The sequence below is a fragment of the Anabrus simplex genome, chromosome 1, assembly GCF_040414725.1.
Source record: "Anabrus simplex isolate iqAnaSimp1 chromosome 1, ASM4041472v1, whole genome shotgun sequence".
In the NCBI taxonomy this organism is placed as follows: Eukaryota; Metazoa; Arthropoda; class Insecta; order Orthoptera; family Tettigoniidae; genus Anabrus; species Anabrus simplex.
Genome location: NC_090265.1, coordinates 282,424,298 through 282,446,467, shown reverse-complemented (window position 1 = coordinate 282,446,467; position 22,170 = coordinate 282,424,298). Strand labels below are relative to the sequence as shown.

The window sequence follows — 22,170 nt, the reverse complement described above, 5'->3', positions numbered from 1 at the left end:
CGAAAACGTAAGAATTTCTTAATTTCATCCTTATCGGCTTCTGAATGTAAATTATGACCTATAATGTGCATATCATTGAACAGATAATATTACGACCAACACAACACTACCCTTGCGGTAGATTTAGTACAATCAGGACGTCAATTATACGGTTAACAACATTTTGAAAATTATCTCGTGTACTGAAACATGAACGGGATATACTGTACATATAATCAGGCACTAAACGACCTGCTCAGTTGGAATCCAATCCAACCAGCGAGGTGAATGGGCGTGTTGTGCTGAGTATGTGATAAAGAGTGCGAACGTATGAGAAGAAAGGGGGTATCAATCTTGCAATACCGGTATGTAGTAGGGAAGTGAAAATCCACAACGAAAGTGATGTTCATCCAAAATCTCAACCGTCCCTATAATATAATGCAGGTGACATTAAGATCGGTCGTGGCGATAGTGCTGTTAGTGATCGTGGCCTCGAATTAAGCCCCAGCCCTGAGCTGTTATGAGAGGATGTATGCCAAGTGGACAAGACCAGGGAGTAATTCATGAACCAGGTTATGGAAATTAAGGATATGAAAACATAGCATAACTGAGTGACATCAATGTGAGCTTGTTGTAAAATAATATTGTACTTAGAAGAAAGGTTAACAGAGCTTGAATTAAAGGAAGAGAAACGGGACAGGAAAGATACGAGGAGATGTATAATCATACCAGTATGTAATCCTGTCTTCGACAGTTATAATTAGCATGTAAAATGTAATTGGAAAATTAAAATGACCATGTTAATATTTGTATCGTACGAAAAACGCTACACTTTACATGTTGCTATACATGTCAATTGTACAGAGTCATAACAGTCATTACGAAATTTCCCTTACATATACACTTCTCAAACAGAGACGTCCGGTCGCACTAGTGGATGAACACATGGATCTGGAAGACAAAACAAACACTTATTTCCACCCACGTCAGAAACCTGTCCTTGGAATAAAAATCTTTCTTCCTAAGTTGGGTCCATCAGAATTTCTGCAGGAACAATATTTTCGTCTAGCTTTACCTCAGTGAATCTCATTCTGTTGCACAATCAAGGATCAGTATTTAGATTTTGAAGAAGAATATTACGACGTATCCAACTTGCATGTCTAACTTGTAAAGTAGCATGACTGAAGAATGAAGGAAGTTTAGGAATTCAATAGGATAATGTACTACTACATAAATATCGTCGTATTCTACGAAATCGATTCTAATGTATATTCGAAATTCCCCCACCCCACCCCATCCCCAAAAAGGAGAATGAGCGCATGGAATTGTATGTTACTAAATTTTAATATTTCATGAGACAGTTATTATCAGAATTAATTCACCTCTCACATAGATACAAAACCTGTGTCTACCGAAAACAAACATTATATTTCTAGGTTCAATTTTGCTTCTGAGAAAAGTGTCCCAATGAGGTATTTATACTGTACTGTACATTACCATGCGTGGATTACTCGCCGTCAGGCTGTGAGTTCAGCACATATTCCTACGAGTAAATAACTAGTCTGGAACCTACGATGTATAAATAAAGTGGGCATTTGAAGTAAGCTTGGAAATGATGAGGTAAGGAAGGTGATGTTGAAGTTAAAATTAGGGAACTATTGAAACATGACTACCAGTAGTATGGGGTATATAACGAAACAGAGGATGGAACGTAAAGGGTCTTATCCAAGAGGAATATCTGTAAAACGGGTAGATTCATACCTCGAAGAGGTGGCTTGTGTGAAGATACTTAAAAGTATATAATAAGGGAAGGAGTTTGTCGTAGGCTTCTGCTAAATTCACCCAGCGAGATCGCCCTTTCAAAAGAAAAAATATTTGATGAACTTATTGGAGAAGTAAACTGAATTAGATTACTGAATGAATGAAGAATCTGGGATAATTCTAACGGGAGAGTTTTAATGCAAGGGTGGGTGAAAGAAATCCGGTATACAATAGTGAAGTACTCATAGAGGTAAGAAGAAGACAAGATAAGGAATGGAGAGAAATAATTAAAAAGTGTGCACTAGAGGCACTAATAATTTAGTGTTTCGGTGATGGAAGAATCAGCCGCTGAGAATTCCTCAACGTTGCCCAGGGTACGCCCGATTTTCTTTAGAATCTTTGTGGAGGCATCTTCCGTCTTTTCATCTATTGAAATCTGCCTAAACCATGTAGTATGAAGGATTTGGTGGAAGCCAATGAATGTGACATCTCGACAGTTGAATTCTGGAAAAACAAGGTGTAAATAAAGTAGTTGTAAATATATTGTAGTGATTTCGGACACAGATAAATAAATAAACTAGAGGCACTACACATAGAAATGTTGCTGATTGGGGTATGGAATAGAGAATTTATATAGTCGATTCAGGAGGAAGTACCATAGATCTAGTCATCCTATCTAGAGAGGCACTGAATGATATTAACGACATAAAAGTAAAGAACTTGACAGAGTCTCATCATTTCCATGTCGTTATTCGATTACAGGAAGTGAAGAAAAAACAGCAGATTACTAATGTACAGAAAGAGTTGGTGAGGTATAGATAGAGAGAGAGAGGAAGAAAGAGATTAATTTAGCTATTATTATAGCGCGGGAGAACTTATGAAATTTTGAAGTCTGGTTAATTTCACTAATTCTGGAGCTGGGTGTTTGTGTTCGTCCTAATATATATCTTCATTTTCACACAACACACTCATAACCACCAGACAATACACGCAATACTTAATACATCCCTTGTCACAGGGTTGGCGTCAGGAAAGATATCCACTCGCAAAACTAGGTTTATCCATTCATAATACCGACCCCATGAAATTGGGATAAGACCAGGGAGACGAGGAAGAAAATAATGAGTGCTGAGATACCCCTCTCGCATAAGGTGATCAGCACAGTGGTAAGGTGACAGTAACACCACCCACCATCACGTATCAAATGATCAACAATAGTACGATGAAGTTTCACATATGCCTACTAAATATACAAATATATACCATAATGTTACGATATGGTCGTTTTCTTCCTACAGGTTGAGATGCTGCGCGGTTCTGGTGTTGATACCACTAAAGAAAGTGAGCCATGGAGAATGGAAATCGGACATGGAGAGAAAAAGTGCTCTGGACAGGCTTCCAAATATTTATCGATATCCATAACAGGTAAGAAATAAGTGTAATATTTGCTAAAATCATCATTAATATTGAACGACGGTCATCATCCAACCATGAAAATGGGTTTAATCCGTATCACCCTATCCTGGTCCAAACTTTTCACTTCTTCGTAATGTAACTGTTATATCCTTCATATACCGTAATCTGTTGTCAAATTCTTGCATTAGTCAACCCTTACCGTGCATAACCCTATACTTCCTTCAAAACCTAACCGAACAAGACTTTAGTATATCAAGGTATGCATGTCCCATCAAATCTACCTATTCTTTGGTCAAATGACGCGAAAGAGTTCTCCTAATACCATCTCGACTTAGTATACATCCACATGTTATACGATCTATTCATCTCACTTTCGGCATTATTCCGTAACACCGTATTTCAGAAATTTCCTCTATCTGTCTTTCGGCACTGCTTATTGTCCATGTTTCGCTTCCCTTAAATGCTTTTCTTTCTAAACTGCACCTACGTCTGAAGTGAGCATATTCATTTTCTTGAGAAAGGCCATCTTGATTGTGCTAGCCCCCTTCTTACGTTCTTATATCTGCCAACATCAGTTATACTACAACCTAAGTAAATATATTCATCAACGCCCTAATACTTCAATTTGAGGTCCAGTTTATCTCACATCACTTAATTTTATTCGCTTGCATTCCATTTCTGGCATATATCGCTAGAGATGGTAGATTTTTTCAATGGTGATTAATGAGGAATATAGCTGAACAGCGATGTTTTCACAGAATGTCAGGCTATTAAGTTAAATGAAAGAAAAATGAGTTAATTTATATACAAATTGTAATAAAAAATAACATGTATGGCCTGAATACTGATTTCTAAATTTATGTAGAAATATTTTGGGTGTAAGCACCAATTTACATGCTCGTAAATATTTACAATATATTTCACTTCAATTTTATTTTCTTCCTTTGGCTATTTTCTTGAATTCAAACTGGCAGTTGATGCGTTCGTATTTTGGCATCCGATTCTCCATTCTGAAATATCACTTCCAAATAAGACGCTTCAGAATGTTAAATGCTAACATTATTAATATTCAAAGAAGTCAAACATGTTTCTAATACATTCCTAGCATCAAAATGATAACATTTACCACATTTATGTGTCAATTACTTTATGGATCTTATAATGATGTTCTCATCGTATTATTACAATATATTACAATTTATTACAGTAGATATAATTCTAAAATATTTTAGAAGCACAGTTACTAACAATTTAAGCCTCACTAATAACACCAAGTTATTTCCCCCACAGCTCGGACCCAACTTGGCGACGACTACGAATTTCATCCGCTGGTGGGCCGCTACAAACTACACACCACTGCTCAGCGCTGGACAGATGCTTTCAATATTTGTCAGCAAGAAGGAACACATCTTGCTGTCATTAATTCTGACATAGAAGCTCAGGTGTTAAACGCAATGCTCAAACGCAAAGAAACGCATTATGCCTTCGTGGGCGTAAATGATATCGTCACAGAAGGAACATTTGTAACAATATTTGGTAAGAGTTCTTTTCCTGTAACCTAAAGCATGAAGTGTTGAATGTTTTGTTTTCATCTCAGATATCATCCGGCTAAATCAGTAGGAATTTGGTAGATATGTACATTTCCAGGTTAGCATAAAAACATAGTTTAGGGCCAGCTGAAAAGTAAGTATTAAATGTAATGATAATTGATCAAGTACTTTCCTAAGCAGTGTTTGAGGAAATATTCTTCTCGGTTAATGGGCAGTGAGAAAATAATCAGCAAGAAACACAACATAGAAAATGGACTTGTCTGCTTCTGCCAAACTGCAATAGAAGTTAAGATAGCGATTGGCCCTTCTCACTTACGGGAATAACTATAAGGAGTACGTGAATTATTTCCTGTGCTTTAATAAGCGAAGCAATTATTTTCAGAGTTATAACCTAGATGTGGCTCCGGTGAAAAGGAACATAAAATGTGCAGGTTTTCAATGTGGGGTCGCTCTGTGTAATGGGAAATAAGAGAGTTTCGTTTAACACCCTCAATAATATCTCTGTTGTGTAACATATTAGGATATTTAATTCAGGATGTCGCACTGGATATGGGTTTTGTATATTATATTATGTGCTTTATATAAATACTTTTGTTTGGTTTAAAGAGCTCAAAATTGGAAACTCAGTACAGTTGATGCCTCTTCGTGTACCTTGATACTACGCACCACGTTACATGTTAATGCTTTTCGGTTTAAGGTGGTCATATACACAATTTTTCTGAAATTTCACATTTAAATTTTTTATTCCATTTTGTAGGAAATTTCTTCTAGTTTTAGAAAATGTCTAGTTCATAAATATACCATTAATATTTTATGTCGAAACAAATTATTTACTGTGAGAGGGCGTGACCGTTCTGACTGACAGCTGTCATGTCTTGCGTATCAGCAGATCTATAAAATTTCTTTCGAGCCTAGATTGTATTTCTCTTTAAATTCCCACTGGTTTCCGTCAAGTAGCATATCGTTCTTCACTTGTTTCATATTAGTGCATGTGCATCCCACCAGAATGCAACACCTGTCTGCTCCTGATATGCTTGCTAAGTGTCTGCATGGCAAGATTTCTTTTTTTAACATTAAGAATTTCATTCTTCAGGTTCCGTATTGAATCAATATTCAATTGAAAAGGTGGATATTAACTTTCCCATTTCTCTATTGTGCATGGCAAGATACAAAATAATAATGAGTCGTTCAATGGCACCATTCGGCTGCGGTGTCCGAAAACCTCCTATGTTGGTCTCATCACATTAAAACTAGCCGTAATGGATGCTGTTTGTCACTTTGATTGTGGAAGATGAATAGAGCTTCAGGTTATGAAAAGAATGAACATAATTCCTGGAAAGTACATGGTAAACTCAGTGAAACGTTTAGACCAACTTCGTATTTCAACATGTGCCAGAAAGTCTACTCCAAAAGGGAAGACAAGAAGGAGGTACCTCAGAGTCCGGACAAAGATAAAGGAAGACCATACAGCTACCAAAGAAGGACCTTTGTATGTCCCAAGAGGTTTCTGATGTGATAAAAACAGCATGTGAGTGAAAACACACTAAGTAAACTTTAAATGCGATTAATTCATTAATTCATTTTCTGACATTTCTGACATTTTGAGTCATTCAAAATGCTGTAACTTTTGTCACAGAAACGGTATCTGCATGATTTTTATTTTAAACTAAAGCTAATACATGTATCTATGTTCCCTAGCACTGAGAAAATGATATCCATAAAAATACAATATTAACAACTTTTTAAACAATTTTATGAACAAAATTTGAATAAACTTAAATTGCAATATAACTTTAAAACCCTTACTTGTGACTGATTCAAACAAACGTGGTAGGGAACATTCCCCATGTAATGTAGATTGCTTTTGTTCACAGTTCATGGATGTTGGTTTTAAAATGTGAGAGATAGACGACTTTAAGTACCCCAGTGTAAATAGCAACAAATACATTTTTTTATAAACAATTAACATAAAAATAGTGTAAAATGAACTTCAGTTTGATCATGATAAAACAACAGAAGAATTTAACATTGCTAGAGAATATTTTAAAAAAAGTATTTCTAGTGTATATGACCACCTTAAATCAGTGGTACTGAAACATACTCTATTCGAGTCACTGTCCTATCCACGCTATAGACTTATCGTCAACGTCCCCATTATTTTCGGAGCTCAATCTACATTCATGCAACTATTCCAAACGGACCACAATGAACAGAAATAAAATGTTGAAACAAATTATTAATTCACACTTTATATGTATTTTAAATCCAAAAGAACAATTCTTTTAACAGCAAAATTATATTAAAATCTAACATTCGATTGTATTATAGTGTAATTCAATTGCTCGGCTCTTTAGGTGTATGGCCAAAGAGCCTGGGGGTTCGACTCCCTGCTGATCCGGGGAATTTGTGGCTTAATTCCTCTGCTTCAGGGGCTGCTTTTTGTGATCGTCATAATACACATCTTCATTTATATACGGCACATCACACTGCCAAAACCCACAGGAACAGACACTAGTGAATATATTCCTCCACATAGGGATGGTGTCAGGATAACTGGGCTTAATCCACATTAGTGTTGGCCCTGAACAATTGGGAAAAGGCCACGAAAGAGAAATCATAATGCAATTCAGTAGCTGCTATTGACTACAATGTTCAGGAAATCTAAAATATGATGGATGGGCTCGAGGGATTGATACCACTACCAGTTTTTTTAATGTTTAGTTTAACATCACTCAGCAATATCCACAATTAATTAATTAATTATATAATGACTATCTCTTTATTTCATAAGAAACTGCATGCTCACATTAAAGTCATGTCTCCATGCATCATATTGAAATGATCATAGTAAATTTGCTTAATATCAACGCTTTTCGTCTATCTTGGACAGGTGGGGAAACTGTTAGAACTCATCCGCCTAGGTTTCTCTTCAATAGATTTGACTTCGAAATAAATGTTCAGGTAGGATTTTTGGTCCAGTTAGATTGGTATCATGGGCTTTACTTCTTAATCATAAAGCACGGTGAACGATACCGTTTCTGCAACCGGAACTCTTGATTAAAAAGAAAAACCCTGGCCTAACAGTCCTGACGGGTCTTGGCCTAGCAAGTGTCCATTGCACAGCTCATAGGCCTGGAGATTACTATGGGACATGTGTTCAGCGCAACGAATCTTCTCCACCGTCATTTTTGACTTTCTAGACCGTGATCGTTATCTTACCGTCAAATAGCTGCTCAAATGTTCCCATGTAGTTTGAGTGGACCTTGAACCAGCCCTCAGATCCAGGTAAAAATCCAGTGGCTGGCCTAGAATCGAACACGGTGCCACCGCGCAAGAGGCAGCCACGCTATCACTCGACACCGGGGCTGCAAAATCTCCTCATAATATCTTCAATTTTGATTTTGGCTCGAACCCATTTTCTAGCTAAGTCCGGTCTTCATGGTTTCCACTGTGCCTCACTCACGGAAAATGGATTTACTGCTGAACCTCGAAATTATAACAAACGTAGATCCTTAAATCGCCCAGTCATGTCTTCATGCACCATATAGATCACAGTAAACTTCCTCAATATCAACGCTTTTCGTCTATCTTGGACAGGTGGGTTTCTCTTCAACAGATCTGACTTCGAAATAAAGGTTCAGATATAATTTTTGGCCCTGTTAGGTTATTATCATGACCTTGCAATATTATAAATTAGTTGAATTATTTACGAATTTTCTGCAAGACCAAACTATGTAAAGTATCAAGTCAGCCATGGATGAATACGAGACGCTGCCATAATTCTCACTAAACCTCAGCACAAGGCAAATGCAGAAATTTTGATGCATAGAGGATACGTAATAATAATAATAATAATAATAATAATAATAATAATAATAATAATAATAATAATAATAATAATAATAATAATAATAATAATAATAATAAACAGCAGCATTCAACTGTTGAACATTTCAGGATTTTTCAGCACATCTTCAGTCCCATCCCCCGTGCTCCACCTTGCCTCCTTGAGACACCCTAGATAACCCTACCACCATCTACCCTCTCTGACGGTAAGTAGTGAATTGCGTAGGTTTTGATTATCCATCTCCTAGTGAAGAATCAGAAATACACTGGTACCATTGCTCGATTCTGCCAGTAGTGTGTGAAAGAGTATTTTTCATTGTATTTAAAAAGAAGATATTAATAAATTTCGAAAGAAAGTAGAATAATGTTTAAATGAGACAATAAGAGATGATATATATTGAACCCATCAACTGGAATCACTAAAGACAACACCACCAATTTTTAATTGAAAGTTAAGCATCGCAACTTGACCAATACACTATAGCCAGCCGTTCGATAAAGATTCAGTCCTGATTAATTTGATGCCCGCTAGAGCGGGGGGGGGGGGGCAGATGGTGAAAGTACAAGCTCTTTGGACACGAAGCTGCTGCAAATTTGTGAGATCGGAGGGGAGACTCTCGGAAGGTTTCGAGCGTGTCCGGAAATATTTTTGTAAACTTATATGATAAATTATACACTTGTTATAAATAACATCAACACAGCATAATTCCAAATAATTCAAGTCAAATTGAGGAAACAATAAATTGCCTTCTTTCCGAGTAGATGGCGCTTCGGTTGGAAAGTTAGAACCCAAGACAGAAATGTGTCTCAAACTTTGCATCAGAAAAACGTTGGGATGATTACGTCAATAGGTCACGTTGCCGTTTAGGACCCTATAGAGTAATGATACAAATATGATACCTAGAAATTCGTGATTCCCAAATTTTCCTAAAATACGTGGACATGTGCGAAGTCCATCAGGTTGCACAATTAAAAATGATTGCACCACATCTTGCTAGAGTTTCCCGCCAAATTAGAGGATTATAAAAGCTTAAAGGAACACAGACGCACCGACATTACCACGTGTGATTAGCGACCTCTAACACTCTGGTTCACGATTTGCGTCTTTGACAAATGATAATTTAACATTGTAGCAGACGAAACGTATGTGAATATTGAGCCTACCAACTGGATTGCCGAGGAAGAAGTCCCCACAAAAATACAATACATATATATATGTTGAGATAGTGTTAATAGTACAATCTTTAGATGCCTAAAGCTGGTAAAATTTTAGATCCAATAGACTAGAGAAAACCGAATACGGGACTCAGTGAAGGAAGGAAAGAAGGAAATTAGGATAAATGAAAGGAATAAACTAAGTCTTCTTAAGAAATGGATCTTTGTTTAAGTGGGCAGTAGTTTTAAGTATATGTGTGTTTTTGTCGTAATCTAATAAGAGATAAAAATAGTGTATGTCTACCCCATTGACCTGGTTTTTGATACGCGGTTGGGGATGATATAGGATGAAGTTATATGGCATATTTTTACGGCCGTATTCCTTCCTGACGCCAATCTTAGTTGAGGAGCTAATGAAGATGAAATGAATGATGGCGAATGAAATTGGATACGGAGTTGGAAGGAATCATCTTTGGCCTATACATAGGAACAGTCCAGGCATTTGCTTGGAAGTAAATATGAGAAGACACAGAAAACCATTTTCAGGAGAGCCGACGGTGCGGCTCGAAGTCACTCGCCTCCCGAATGCACAGCTTGGCTCCGTAGCTGTAGCTCGATAACACATGCGGCCACTGTGCTCGGTGGTGATGAAGGTAGTAATGTTGTAGCTCGATAACACACGCGGCCACTGTGCTCGGTGGTGATGAAGGTAGTAATGTTGCAGCTCGATAACACATGCGGCCACTGTGCTCGGTGGTGATGAAGGTAGTAATGTTGTAGCTCGATAACACATGCGACCACTGTGCTCAGTGGTGATGAAGGTAGTAATGTTGTAGCTCGATAACACATGCGGCCACTGTGCTCGGTGGTGATGAAGGTAGTAATGTTGTAGCTCGATAACACATGCGGCCACTGTGCTCGGGGGTGATGTAGTATGTTGACTCTCGATAACACATGCGGCCACTGTGCTCAGTGATGAAGGTAGTAATGTTTTAGCTCGATAACACATGCGGCCACTGTGCTCGGTGGTGATGAAGGTAGTAATGCTGTAGCTCGATAACACATGCGGCCACTGTGCTCTGATGTAGTAATGTTGTAGCTCGATAACACATGCGGCCACTGTGCTCGGTGGTGATGAAGGTAGTAATGTTGTAGCTCGATAACACATGCGGCCACTGTGCTCGGGGGTGATGTAGTATGTTGTAGCTCGATAACACATGCGGCCACTGTGCTCGGTGGTGATGTAGTAATGTTGTAGCTCGATAACACATGCGGCCACTGTGCTCGGTGGTGATGAAGGTAGTAATGTTGTAGCTCGATAACACATGCGGCCACTGTGCTCAGTGGTGATGAAGGTAGTAATGTTGTACCTCGATAACACATGGGGCCACTGTGCTCAGTGGTGATGAAAGTAGTAATGTTGTAGCTCGATAACACATGGGGCCACTGTGCTCGGTGGTGATGAAGGTAGTAATGTTGTAGCTCGATAACACATGCGGCCACTGTGCTCGGTGGTGATGTAGTAATGTTGTAGCTCGATAACACATGCGGCCACTGTGCTCGGTGGTGATGAAGGTAGTAATGTTGTAGCTCGATAACACATGCGGCTACTGTGCTCGGGGGTGATGTAGTATGTTGTAGCTCGATAACACATGCGGCCACTGTGCTCATTGATGAAGGTAGTAATGTTGTAGCTCGATAACACATGCGGCCACTGTGCTCAGTGGTGAAGGTAGTAATGTTGTAGCTCGATAACACATGCGGCCACTGTGCTCGGTGGTGATGAAGGTAGTAATGTTGTAGCTCGATAACACATGCGGCCAGTGTGCTCGGGGGTGATGTAGTATGTTGTAGCTCGATAACACATGCGGCCACTGTGCTCAGTGGTGATGTAGTAATGTTGTAGCTCGATAACACATGCGGCCAGTGTGCTCGGGGGTGATGTAGTATGTTGTAGCTCGATAACACATGCGGCCACTGTGCTCAGTGGTGATGTAGTAATGTTGTAACTCGATAACACATGCGGCCACTGTGCTCGGGGGTGATGTAGTAATGTTGTAGCTCGATAACACATGCGGCCACTGTGCTCGGTGGTGATGAAGGTAGTAATGTTGAAGCTCCATAACACATGCGGCCACTGTGCTCGGGGGTGTTGTAGTATGTTGTACCTCGATAACACATGCGGCCACTGTGCTCAGTGATGAAGGTAGTAATGTTGTAGCTCGATAACACATGCGGCCACTGTGCTCAGTGGTGATGAAGGTAGTAATGTTGTAGCTCGATAACACATGCGGCCACTGTGCTCGGTGGTGATGTAGTAATGTTGTAGCTCGATAACACATACGGCCACTGTGCTCGGTGGTGATGATGGTAGTAATGTTGTAGCTCGATAACACATGCGGCCACTGTGCTCGGGGGTGATGTAGTATGTTGTAGCTCGATAACACATGCGGCCACTGTGCTCAGTGGTGATGTAGTAATGTTGTAGCGCGATAACACATGCGGCCACTGTGCTCGGTGGTGATGTAGTAATGTTGTAGCTCGATAACACATGCGGCCACTGTGCTCGGGGGTGATGTAGTATGTTGCAGCTCGATAACACATGCGGCCACTGTGCTCATTGATGAAGGTAGTAATGTTGTAGGTCGATAACACATGCGGCCACTGTGCTCAGTGGTGATGTAGTAATGTTGTAGCCCGATAACACATGCGGCCACTGTGCTCGGGGATGATGTAGTATGTTGTAGCTCGATAACACATGCGGCCGCTGGGCTCGGGGGTGAAGTGTATGTTGTAGCTCGATAACACATGCGGCCACTGTGCTCGGTGGTGATGAAGGTAGTAATGTTGTAGCTCGATAACACATGCGGCCACTGTGCTCGTTGGTGATGTAGTAATGTTGTAGCTCGATAACACATGCGGCCACTGTGATCGGTGGTGATGAAGGTAGTAATGTTGTAGCTCGATAACACATGCGGCCACTGTACTCAGTGGTGATGTAGTAATGTTGTAGCTCGATAACACATGCGGCCACTGTGCTCGGGGGTGATGTAGTATGTTGTAGCTCGATAACACATGCGGCCACTGTGCTCAGTGGTGATGTAGTAATGTTGTAGCTCGATAACACATGCGGCCACTGTGCTCGGGGGTGATGCAGTAATGTTGTAGCTCGATAACACATGCGGCCACTTTGCTCAGTGGTGATGTAGTATGTTGTAGCTCGATAACACATGCGGCCACTGTGCTCGGGGGTGATGTAGTATGTTGTACCTCGATAACACATGCGGCCACTGTGCTCAGTGGTGTTGTAGTATGTTGTAGCTCGATAACACACGCGGCCACTGTGCTCGGTGGTGATGTAGTATGTTGTAGCTCGATAACACATGCGGCCACTGTGCTCGGTGGTGAATTATGTTGTAGCTCGATAACACATGCGGCCACTGTGCTCGGGGGTGATGAAGGTAGTAATGTTGTAGCTCGATAACACATGCGGCCACTGTGCTCGGTGGTGATGTAGTAATGTTGTAGCTCGATAACACATGCGGCCACTGTGCTCGGTGGTGATGTAGTAATATTGTAGCTCGATAACACATGCGGCCACTGTGCTCGGTGGTGATGAAGGTAGTAATGTTGTAGCTCGATAACACATGCGGCCACTGTGCTCGGGGTGATGTAGTATGTTGTAGCTCGATAACACATGCGGCCACTGTGCTCGGTGGTGATGTAGTAATGTTGTAGCTCGATAACACATGCGGCCACTGTGCTCGGTGGTGATGTAGTATGTTGTAGCTCGATAACACATGCGGCCACTGTGCTCGGTGGTGATGAAGGTAGTAATGTTGTAGCTCGATAACACATGCGGCCACTGTGCTCGGGGGTGATGTAGTATGTTGTAGCTCTATAACACATGCGGCCGCTGTGCTCGGTGGTGATGTAGTAATGTTGTAGCTCGATAACACATGCGGCCACTGTGCTCATTGATGAAGGTAGTAATGTTGTAGCTCGATAACACATGCGGCCACTGTGCTCAGTGGTGATGAAGGTAGTAATGTTGTAGCTCGATAACACATGCGGCCACTGTGCTCGGGGGTGATGTAGTATGTTGTAGCTCGATAACACATGCGGCCACTGTGCTCGGTGGTGATGAAGGTAGTAATGTTGCAGCTCGATAACACATGCGGCCACTGTGCTCGGTGGTGATGAAGGTAGCAATGTTGTAGCTCGATAACACATGCGGCCACTGTGCTCGGTGGTGATGAAGGTAGTAATGTTGTAGCTCGATAACGCATGCGGCCACTGTGCTCGGGGGTGATGTAGTATGTTGTAGCTCGATAACACATGCGGCCACTGTGCTCATTGATGAAGGTAGTAATGTTGTAGCTCGATAACACATGCGGCCACTGTGCTCAGTGGTGATGAAGGTAGTAATGTTGTAGCTCGATAACACATGCGGCCACCGTGCTCGGGGGTGATGTAGTATGTTGTAGCTCGATAACACATGCGGCCACTGTGCTCAGTGATGAAGGTAGTAATGTTGTAGCTCGATAACACATGCGGCCACTGTGCTCGGTGGTAATGAAGGTAGTAATGCTGTAGCTCGATAACATATGCGGCCACTGTGCTCTGATGTAGTAATGTTGTAGCTCGATAACACATGCGGCCACTGTGCTCGGTGGTGATGAAGGTAGTAATGTTGTAGCTCGATAACACATGCGGCCACTGTGCTCGGGGGTGATGTAGTATGTTGTAGCTCTATAACACATGCGGCCGCTGTGCTCAGTGGTGATGTAGTAATGTTGTAGCTCGATAACACATGCGGCCACTCTGCTCGGTGGTGATGAAGGTAGTAATGTTGTAGCTCGATAACACATGCGGCCACTGTGCTCAGTGGTGATGAAGGTAGTAATGTTGTACCTCGATAACACATGCGGCCACTGTGCTCAGTGGTGATGAAGGTAGTAATGTTGTAGCTCGATAACACATGGGGCCACTGTGCTCGGTGGTGATGAAGGTAGTAATGTTGTAGCTCGATAACACATGCGGCCACTGTGCTCGGTGGTGATGAAGGTAGTAATGTTGTAGCTCGATAATACATGCGGCCACTGTACTCAGTGGTGAAGTAGTAATGTTGTAGCTCGATAACACATGCGGCCACTGTGCTCGGGGGTGATGTAGTATGTTGTAGCTCGATAACACATGCGGCCACTGTGCTCAGTGGTGAAGTAGTAATGTTGTAGCTCGATAACACATGCGGCCACTGTGCTCGGGGGTGATGTAGTAATGTTGTAGCTCGCTAACACATGCGGCCACTGTGCTCAGTGGTGATGTAGTATGTTGTAGCTCGATAACACATGCGGCCACTGTGCTGGGTGGTGATGAAGGCAGTAATGTTGTAGGTCGATAACACATGCGGCCACTGTGCTCGGTGGTGATGTAGTATGTTGTAGATCGATAACACATGCGGCCACTCTGCTCGGTGGTGATGTATGTTGTAGCTCGATAACACATGCGGCCACTGTGCTCGGGGGTGATGAAGGTAGTAATGTTGTAGCTCGATAACACATTCGGCCACTGTGCTCGGTGGTGATGAAGGTAGTAATGTTGTAGCTCGATAACACATGCGGCCACTGTGCTCGGGGGTGATGTAGTATGTTGTAGCTCGATAACACATGCGGCCACTGTGCTCATTGATGAAGGTAGTAATGTTGTAGCTCGATAACACATGCGGCCACTGTGCTCAGTGGTGAAGGTAGTAATGTTGTAGATCGATAACACATGCGGCCACTGTGCTCGGTGGTGATGAAGGTAGTAATGTTGTAGCTCGATAACACATGCGGCCAGTGTGCTCGGGGGTGATGTAGTATGTTGTAGCTCGATAACACATGCGGCCACTGTGCTCAGTGGTGATGTAGTAATGTTGTAGCTCGATAACACATGCGGCCAGTGTGCTCCGGGTTGATGTAGTATGTTGTAGCTCGATAACACATGCGGCCACTGTGCTCAGTGGTAATGTAGTAATGTTGTAGCTCGATAACACATGCGGCCACTGTGCTCGGAGGTGATGTAGTAATGTTGTAGCTCGATAACACATGCGGCCACTGTGCTCGGTGGTGATGAAGGTAGTAATGTTGTAGCTCGATAACACATGAGGCCACTGTGCTCGGGGGTGATGTAGTATGTTGTAGCTCGATAACACATGCGGCCACTGTGCTCAGTGATGAAGGTAGTAAGGTTGTAGCTCGATAACACATGCGGCCACTGTGCTCGGTGGTGATGAAGGTAGTAATGTTGTAGCTCGATAACACATGCGGCCACTGTGCTCGGTGGTGATGTAGTAATGTTGTAGCTCTATAACACATGCGGCCACTGTGCTCGGTGGTGATGAAGGTAGTAATGTTGTAGCTCGATAACACATGCGGCCACTGTGCTCGGTGGTGATGAAGGTAGTAATGTTGTAGCTCGATAACACATGCGGCCACTGTGCTCGGGGGTGATGTAGTATGTTGTAGCTCGATAACACATGCGGCCACTGTGCTCGTTGGTGATGTAGTAATGTTGTAGCTCGATAACACATGCGGCCACTGTGCTCGGTGGTGATGAAGGTAGTAATGTTGTAGCTCGATAATACATGCGGCCACTGTACTCAGTGGTGAAGTAGTAATGTTGTAGCTCGATAACACATGCGGCCACTGTGCTCGGGGGTGATGTAGTATGTTGTAGCTCGATAACACATGCGGCCACTGTGCTCAGTGGTGAAGTAGTAATGTTGTAGCTCGATAACACATGCGGCCACTGTGCTCGGGGGTGATGTAGTAATGTTGTAGCTCGCTAACACATGCGGCCACTGTGCTCAGTGGTGATGTAGTATGTTGTAGCTCGATAACACATGCGGCCACTGTGCTGGGTGGTGATGAAGGCAGTAATGTTGTAGGTCGATAACACATGCGGCCACTGTGCTCGGTGGTGATGTAGTATGTTGTAGATCGATAACACATGCGGCCACTCTGCTCGGTGGTGATGTATGTTGTAGCTCGATAACACATGCGGCCACTGTGCTCGGGGGTGATGAAGGTAGTAATGTTGTAGCTCGATAACACATGCGGCCACTGTGCTCGGTGGTGATGTAGTAATGTTGTAGCTCGATAACACATGCGGCCACTGTGCTCGGTGGTGATGTAGTAATATTGTAGCTCGATAACACATGCGACCACTGTGCTCGGTGGTGATGAATGTAGTAATGTTGTAGCTCGATAACACATGCGGCCACTGTGCTCGGGGGTGATGTAGTATGTTGTAGCTCGATAACACATGCGGCCACTGTGCTCGGTGGTGATGTAGTAATGTTGTAGCTCGATAACACATGCGGCCACTGTGCTCGGTGGTGATGAAGGTAGTAATGTTGCAGCTCGATAACACATGCGGCCACTGTGCTCGGTGGTGATGAAGGTAGTAATGTTGTAGCTCGATAACACATGCGACCACTGTGCTCAGTGGTGATGAAGGTAGCAATGTTGTAGCTCGATAACACATGCGGCCACTGTGCTCGGTGGTGATGAAGGTAGTAATGTTGTAGCTCGATAACGCATGCGGCCACTGTGCTCGGGGGTGATGTAGTATGTTGTAGCTCGATAACACATGCGGCCACTGTGCTCATTGATGAAGGTAGTAATGTTGTAGCTCGATAACACATGCGGCCACTGTGCTCAGTGGTGATGAAGGTAGTAATGTTGTAGCTCGATAACACATGCGGCCACTGTGCTCGGGGGTGATGTAGTATGTTGTAGCTCGATAACACATGCGGCCACTGTGCTCAGTGATGAAGGTAGTAATATTGTAGCTCGATAACACATGCGGCCACTGTGCTCGGTGGTGATGAAGGTAGTAATGCTGTAGCTCGATAACACATGCGGCCACTGTGATCTGATGTAGTAATGTTGTAGCTCGATAACACATGCGGCCACTGTGCTCGGTGGTGATGAAGGTAGTAATGTTGTAGCTCGATAACACATGCGGCCACTGTGCTCGGGGGTGATGTAGTATGTTGTAGCTCTATAACACATGCGGCCGCTGTGCTCGGTGGTGATGTAGTAATGTTGTAGCTCGATAACACGTGCGGCCACTGTGCTCGGTGGTGATGAAGGTAGTAATGTTGTAGCTCGATAACACATGCGGCCACTGTGCTCAGTGGTGATGTAGGTAGTAATGTTGTACCTCGATTACACATGCGGCCACTGTGCTCAGTGGTGATGAAGGTAGTAATGTTGTCGCTCGATAACACATGGGGCCACTGTGCTCGGTGGTGATGAAGGTAGTAATCTTGTAGCTCGATAACACATGCGGCCACTGTGCTCGGTGGTGATGTAGTAATGTTGTAGCTCGATAACACATGCGGCCACTGTGCTCGGTGGTGATGAAGTTAGTAATGTTGTAGCTCGATAGCACATGCGGCCACTGTGCTCGGGGGTGATGTAGTATGTTGTAGCTCGATAACACATGCGGCCACTGTGCTCATTGATGAAGGTAGTAATGTTGTAGCTCGATAACACATGCGGCCACTGTGCTCAGTGGTGAAGGTAGTAATGTTGTAGCTCGATAACACATGCGGCCACTGTGCTCGGTGGTGATGAAGGTAGTAATGTTGTAGCTCGATAACACATGCGGCCAGTGTGCTCCGGGTTGATGTAGTATGTTGTAGCTCGATAACACATGCGGCCACTGTGCTCAGTGGTGATGTAGTAATGTTGTAGCTCGATAACACATGCGGCCACTGTGCTCGGGGGTGATGTAGTAATGTTGTAGCTCGATAACACATGCGGCCACTGTGCTCGGTGGTGATGAAGGTAGTAATGTTGTAGCTCGATAACACATGAGGCCACTGTGCTCGGGGGTGATGTAGTATGTTGTAGCTCGATAACACATGCGGCCACTGTGCTCAGTGATGAAGGTAGTAAGGTTGTAGCTCGATAACACATGCGGCCACTGTGCTCGGTGGTGAAGAATGTAGTAATGTTGTAGCTCGATAACACATGCGGCCACTGTGCTCGGTGGTGATGTAGTAATGTTGTAGCTCGATAACACATGCGGCCACTGTGCTCGGTGGTGATGAAGGTAGTAATGTTGTAGCTCGATAACACATGCGGCCACTGTGCTCGGTGGTGATGAAGGTAGTAATGTTGTAGCTCGATAACACATGCGGCCACTGTGCTCGGGGGTGATGTAGTATGTTGTAGCTCGATAACACATGCGGCCACTGTGCTCATTGATGAAGGTAGTAATGTTGTAGCTCGATAACACATGCGGCCACTGTGCTCAGTGGTGATGAAGGTAGTAATGTTGTAGCTCGATAACACATGCGGCCACTGTGCTCGGGGGTGATGTAGTATGTTGTAGCTCGATAACACATGCGGCCACTGTGCTCAGTGATGAAGGTAGTAATGTTGTAACTCGATAACACATGCGGCCACTGTGCTCGGTGGTGATGAAGGTAGTAATGCTGTAGCTCGATAACACATGCGGCCACTGTGCTCTGATGTAGTAATGTTGTAGCTCGATAACACATGCGGCCACTGTGCTCGGTGGTGATGAAGGTAGTAATGTTGTAGCTCGATAACACATGCGGCCACTGTGCTCGGGGGTGATGTCGTATGTTGTAGCTCGATAACACATGCGGCCACTGTGCTCGGTGGTGATGTAGTAATGTTGTACCTCGATAACACATGCGGCCACTGTGCTCAGTGATGAAGGTAGTAATGTTGTAGCTCGATAACACATGCGGCCACTGTGCTCGGTGGTGATGAAGGTAGTAATGTTGTAGCTCGATAACACATGCGGCCACTGTGCTCGGTGGTGATGTAGTAATGTTGTAGCTCGATAACCCATGCGGCCACTGTGCTCGGTGGTGATGAAGGTAGTAATGTTGTAGCTCGATAACACATGCGGCCACTGTGCTCGGGGGTGATGTAGTATGTTGTAGCTCGATAACACATGCGGCCACTGTGCTCATTGATGAAGGTAGTAATGTTGTAGCTCGATAACACATGCGGCCACTGTGCTCAGTGGTGAAGGTAGAAATGTTGTAGCTCGATAACACATGCGGCCACTGTGCTCGGTGGTGATGAAGGTAGTAATGTTGTAGCTCGATAACACATGCGGCCAGTGTGCTCGGGGGTGATGTAGTATGTTGTAGCTCGATAACACATGCGGCCACTGTGCTCATTGATGAAGGTAGTAATGTTGTAGCTCGATAACACATGCGGCCACTGTGCTCGGTGGTGATGAAGGTAGTAATGTTGTAGCTCGATAACACATGAGGCCACTGTGCTCGGGGGTGATGTAGTATGTTGTAGCTCGATAACACATGCGGCCACTGTGCTCAGTGATGAAGGTAGTAAGGTTGTAGCTCGATAACACATGCGGCCACTGTGCTCGGTGGTGATGAAGGTAGTAATGTTGTAGCTCGATAACACATGCGGCCACTGTGCTCGGTGGTGATGTAGTAATGTTGTAGCTCGATATCACATGCGGCCACTGTGCTCGGTGGTGATGAAGGTAGTAATGTTGTAGCTCGATAACACATGCGGCCACTGTGCTCGGTGGTGATGAAGGTAGTAATGTTGTAGCTCGATAACACATGCGGCCACTGTGCTCGGGGGTGATGTAGTATGTTGTAGCTCGATAACACATGCGGCCACTGTGCTCATTGATGAAGGTAGTAATGTTGTAACTCGATAACGCATGCGGCCACTGTGCTCAGTGGTGATGAAGGTAGTAATGTTGTAGCTCGATAACACATGCGGCCACTGTGCTCGGTGGTGATGAAGGTAGTTATGCTGTAGCTCGATAACACATGCGGCCACTGTGCTCTGATGTTGTAATGTTGTAGCTCGATAACACATGCGGCCACTGTGCTCGGTGGTGATAAAGGTAGTAATGTTGTAGCTCGATAACACATGCGGCCACTGTGCTCGGGGGTGATGTAGTATGTTGTAGCTCGATAACACATGCGGCCACTGTGCTCGGTGGTGATGTAGTAATGTTGTAGCTCGATAACACATGCGGCCACTGTGCTCGGTGGTGATGAAGGTAGTAATGTTGTAGCTCGATAACACATGCGGCCACTGTGCTCAGTGGTGATGAAGGTAGTAATGTTGTACCTCGATAACACATGCGGCCACTGTGCTCAGTGGTGATGAAGGTAGTAATGTTGTAGCTCGATAACACATGGGGCCACTGTGCTCGGTGTTGATGAAGGTAGTAATGTTGTAGCTCGATAACACATGCGGCCACTGTGCTCTGATGTAGTAATGTTGTAGCTCGATAACACATGCGGCCACTGTGCTCGGTGGTGATGAATGTAGTAATGTTGCAGCTCGATAACACATGCGGCCGCTGTGCTCGGGGGTGATGTAGTATGTTGTAGCTCGATAACACATGCGGCCACTGTGCTCATTGATGAAGGTAGTAATGTTGTAGCTCGATGACACATGCGGCCACTGTGCTCAGTGGTGAAGGTAGTAATGTTGTAGCTCGATAACACATGCGGCCACTGTGCTCGGTGGTGATGAAGGTTGTAATGTTGTACCTCGATAACACATGCGCCAGTGTGCTCGGGGGTGATGTAGTATGTTGTAGCTCGATAACACATGCGGCCACTGTGCTCAGTGGTGATGTAGTAATGTTGTAGCTCGATAACACATGCGGCCAGTGTGTTCGGGGGTGATGTAGTATGTTGTAGCTCGTTAACACATGCGGCCACTGTGCTCAGTGGTGATGTAGTAATGTTGTAGCTCGATAACACATGCGGCCACTGTGCTCGGGGGTGATGTAGTAATGTTGTAGCTCGATAACACATGCGGCCACTGTGCTCGGTGGTGATGAAGGTAGTAATGTTGTAGCTCGATAACACATGCGGCCACTGTGCTCGGGGGTGATGTAGTATGTTGTAGCTCGATAACACATGCGGCCACTGTGCTCAGTGATGAAGGTAGTAATGTTGTAGCTCGATAACACATGCGGCCACTGTGCTCGGTGGTGATGAAGGTAGTAATGTTGTAGCTCGATAACACATGCGGCCACTGTGCTCGGTGGTGATGAAGGTAGTAATGTTGTAGCTCGATAACACATGCGGCCACTGTGCTCGGGGGTGATGTAGTATGTTGTAGCTCGATAACACATGCGGCCACTGTGCTCAGTGGTGATGTAGTAATGTTGTAGCGCGATAACACATGCGGCCACTGTGCTCGGGGGTGATGTAGTAATGTTGTAGCTCGATAACACATGCGGCCACTGTGCTCGGGGGTGATGTAGTATGTTGTAGCTCGATAACACATGCGGCCACTGTGCTCATTGATGAAGGTAGTAATGTTGTAGCTCGATAACACATGCGGCCACTGTGCTCGGGGGTGATGTAGTATGTTAAAGCTCGATAACACATGCGGCCACTGGGCTCGGGGGTGATGTAGTA

At 43.8% G+C, this 22,170-nt stretch overlaps 1 protein-coding gene across 1 annotated transcript in view; it reads left to right on the top strand.

Annotated features, from left to right (window-relative positions):
- The window catches only part of LOC136865031 (hemolymph lipopolysaccharide-binding protein), a 65,256-nt gene that overhangs the window by 32,334 nt on the left and 10,752 nt on the right, over positions 1-22,170 (top strand). Inside the window, exons 3-4 of the mRNA XM_067142381.2 lie at positions 3,039-3,165; positions 4,447-4,692. Coding sequence (XP_066998482.2) covers positions 3,039-3,165; positions 4,447-4,692 — 373 coding nt within the window. The remainder of the gene's footprint in view (positions 1-3,038; positions 3,166-4,446; positions 4,693-22,170) is intronic.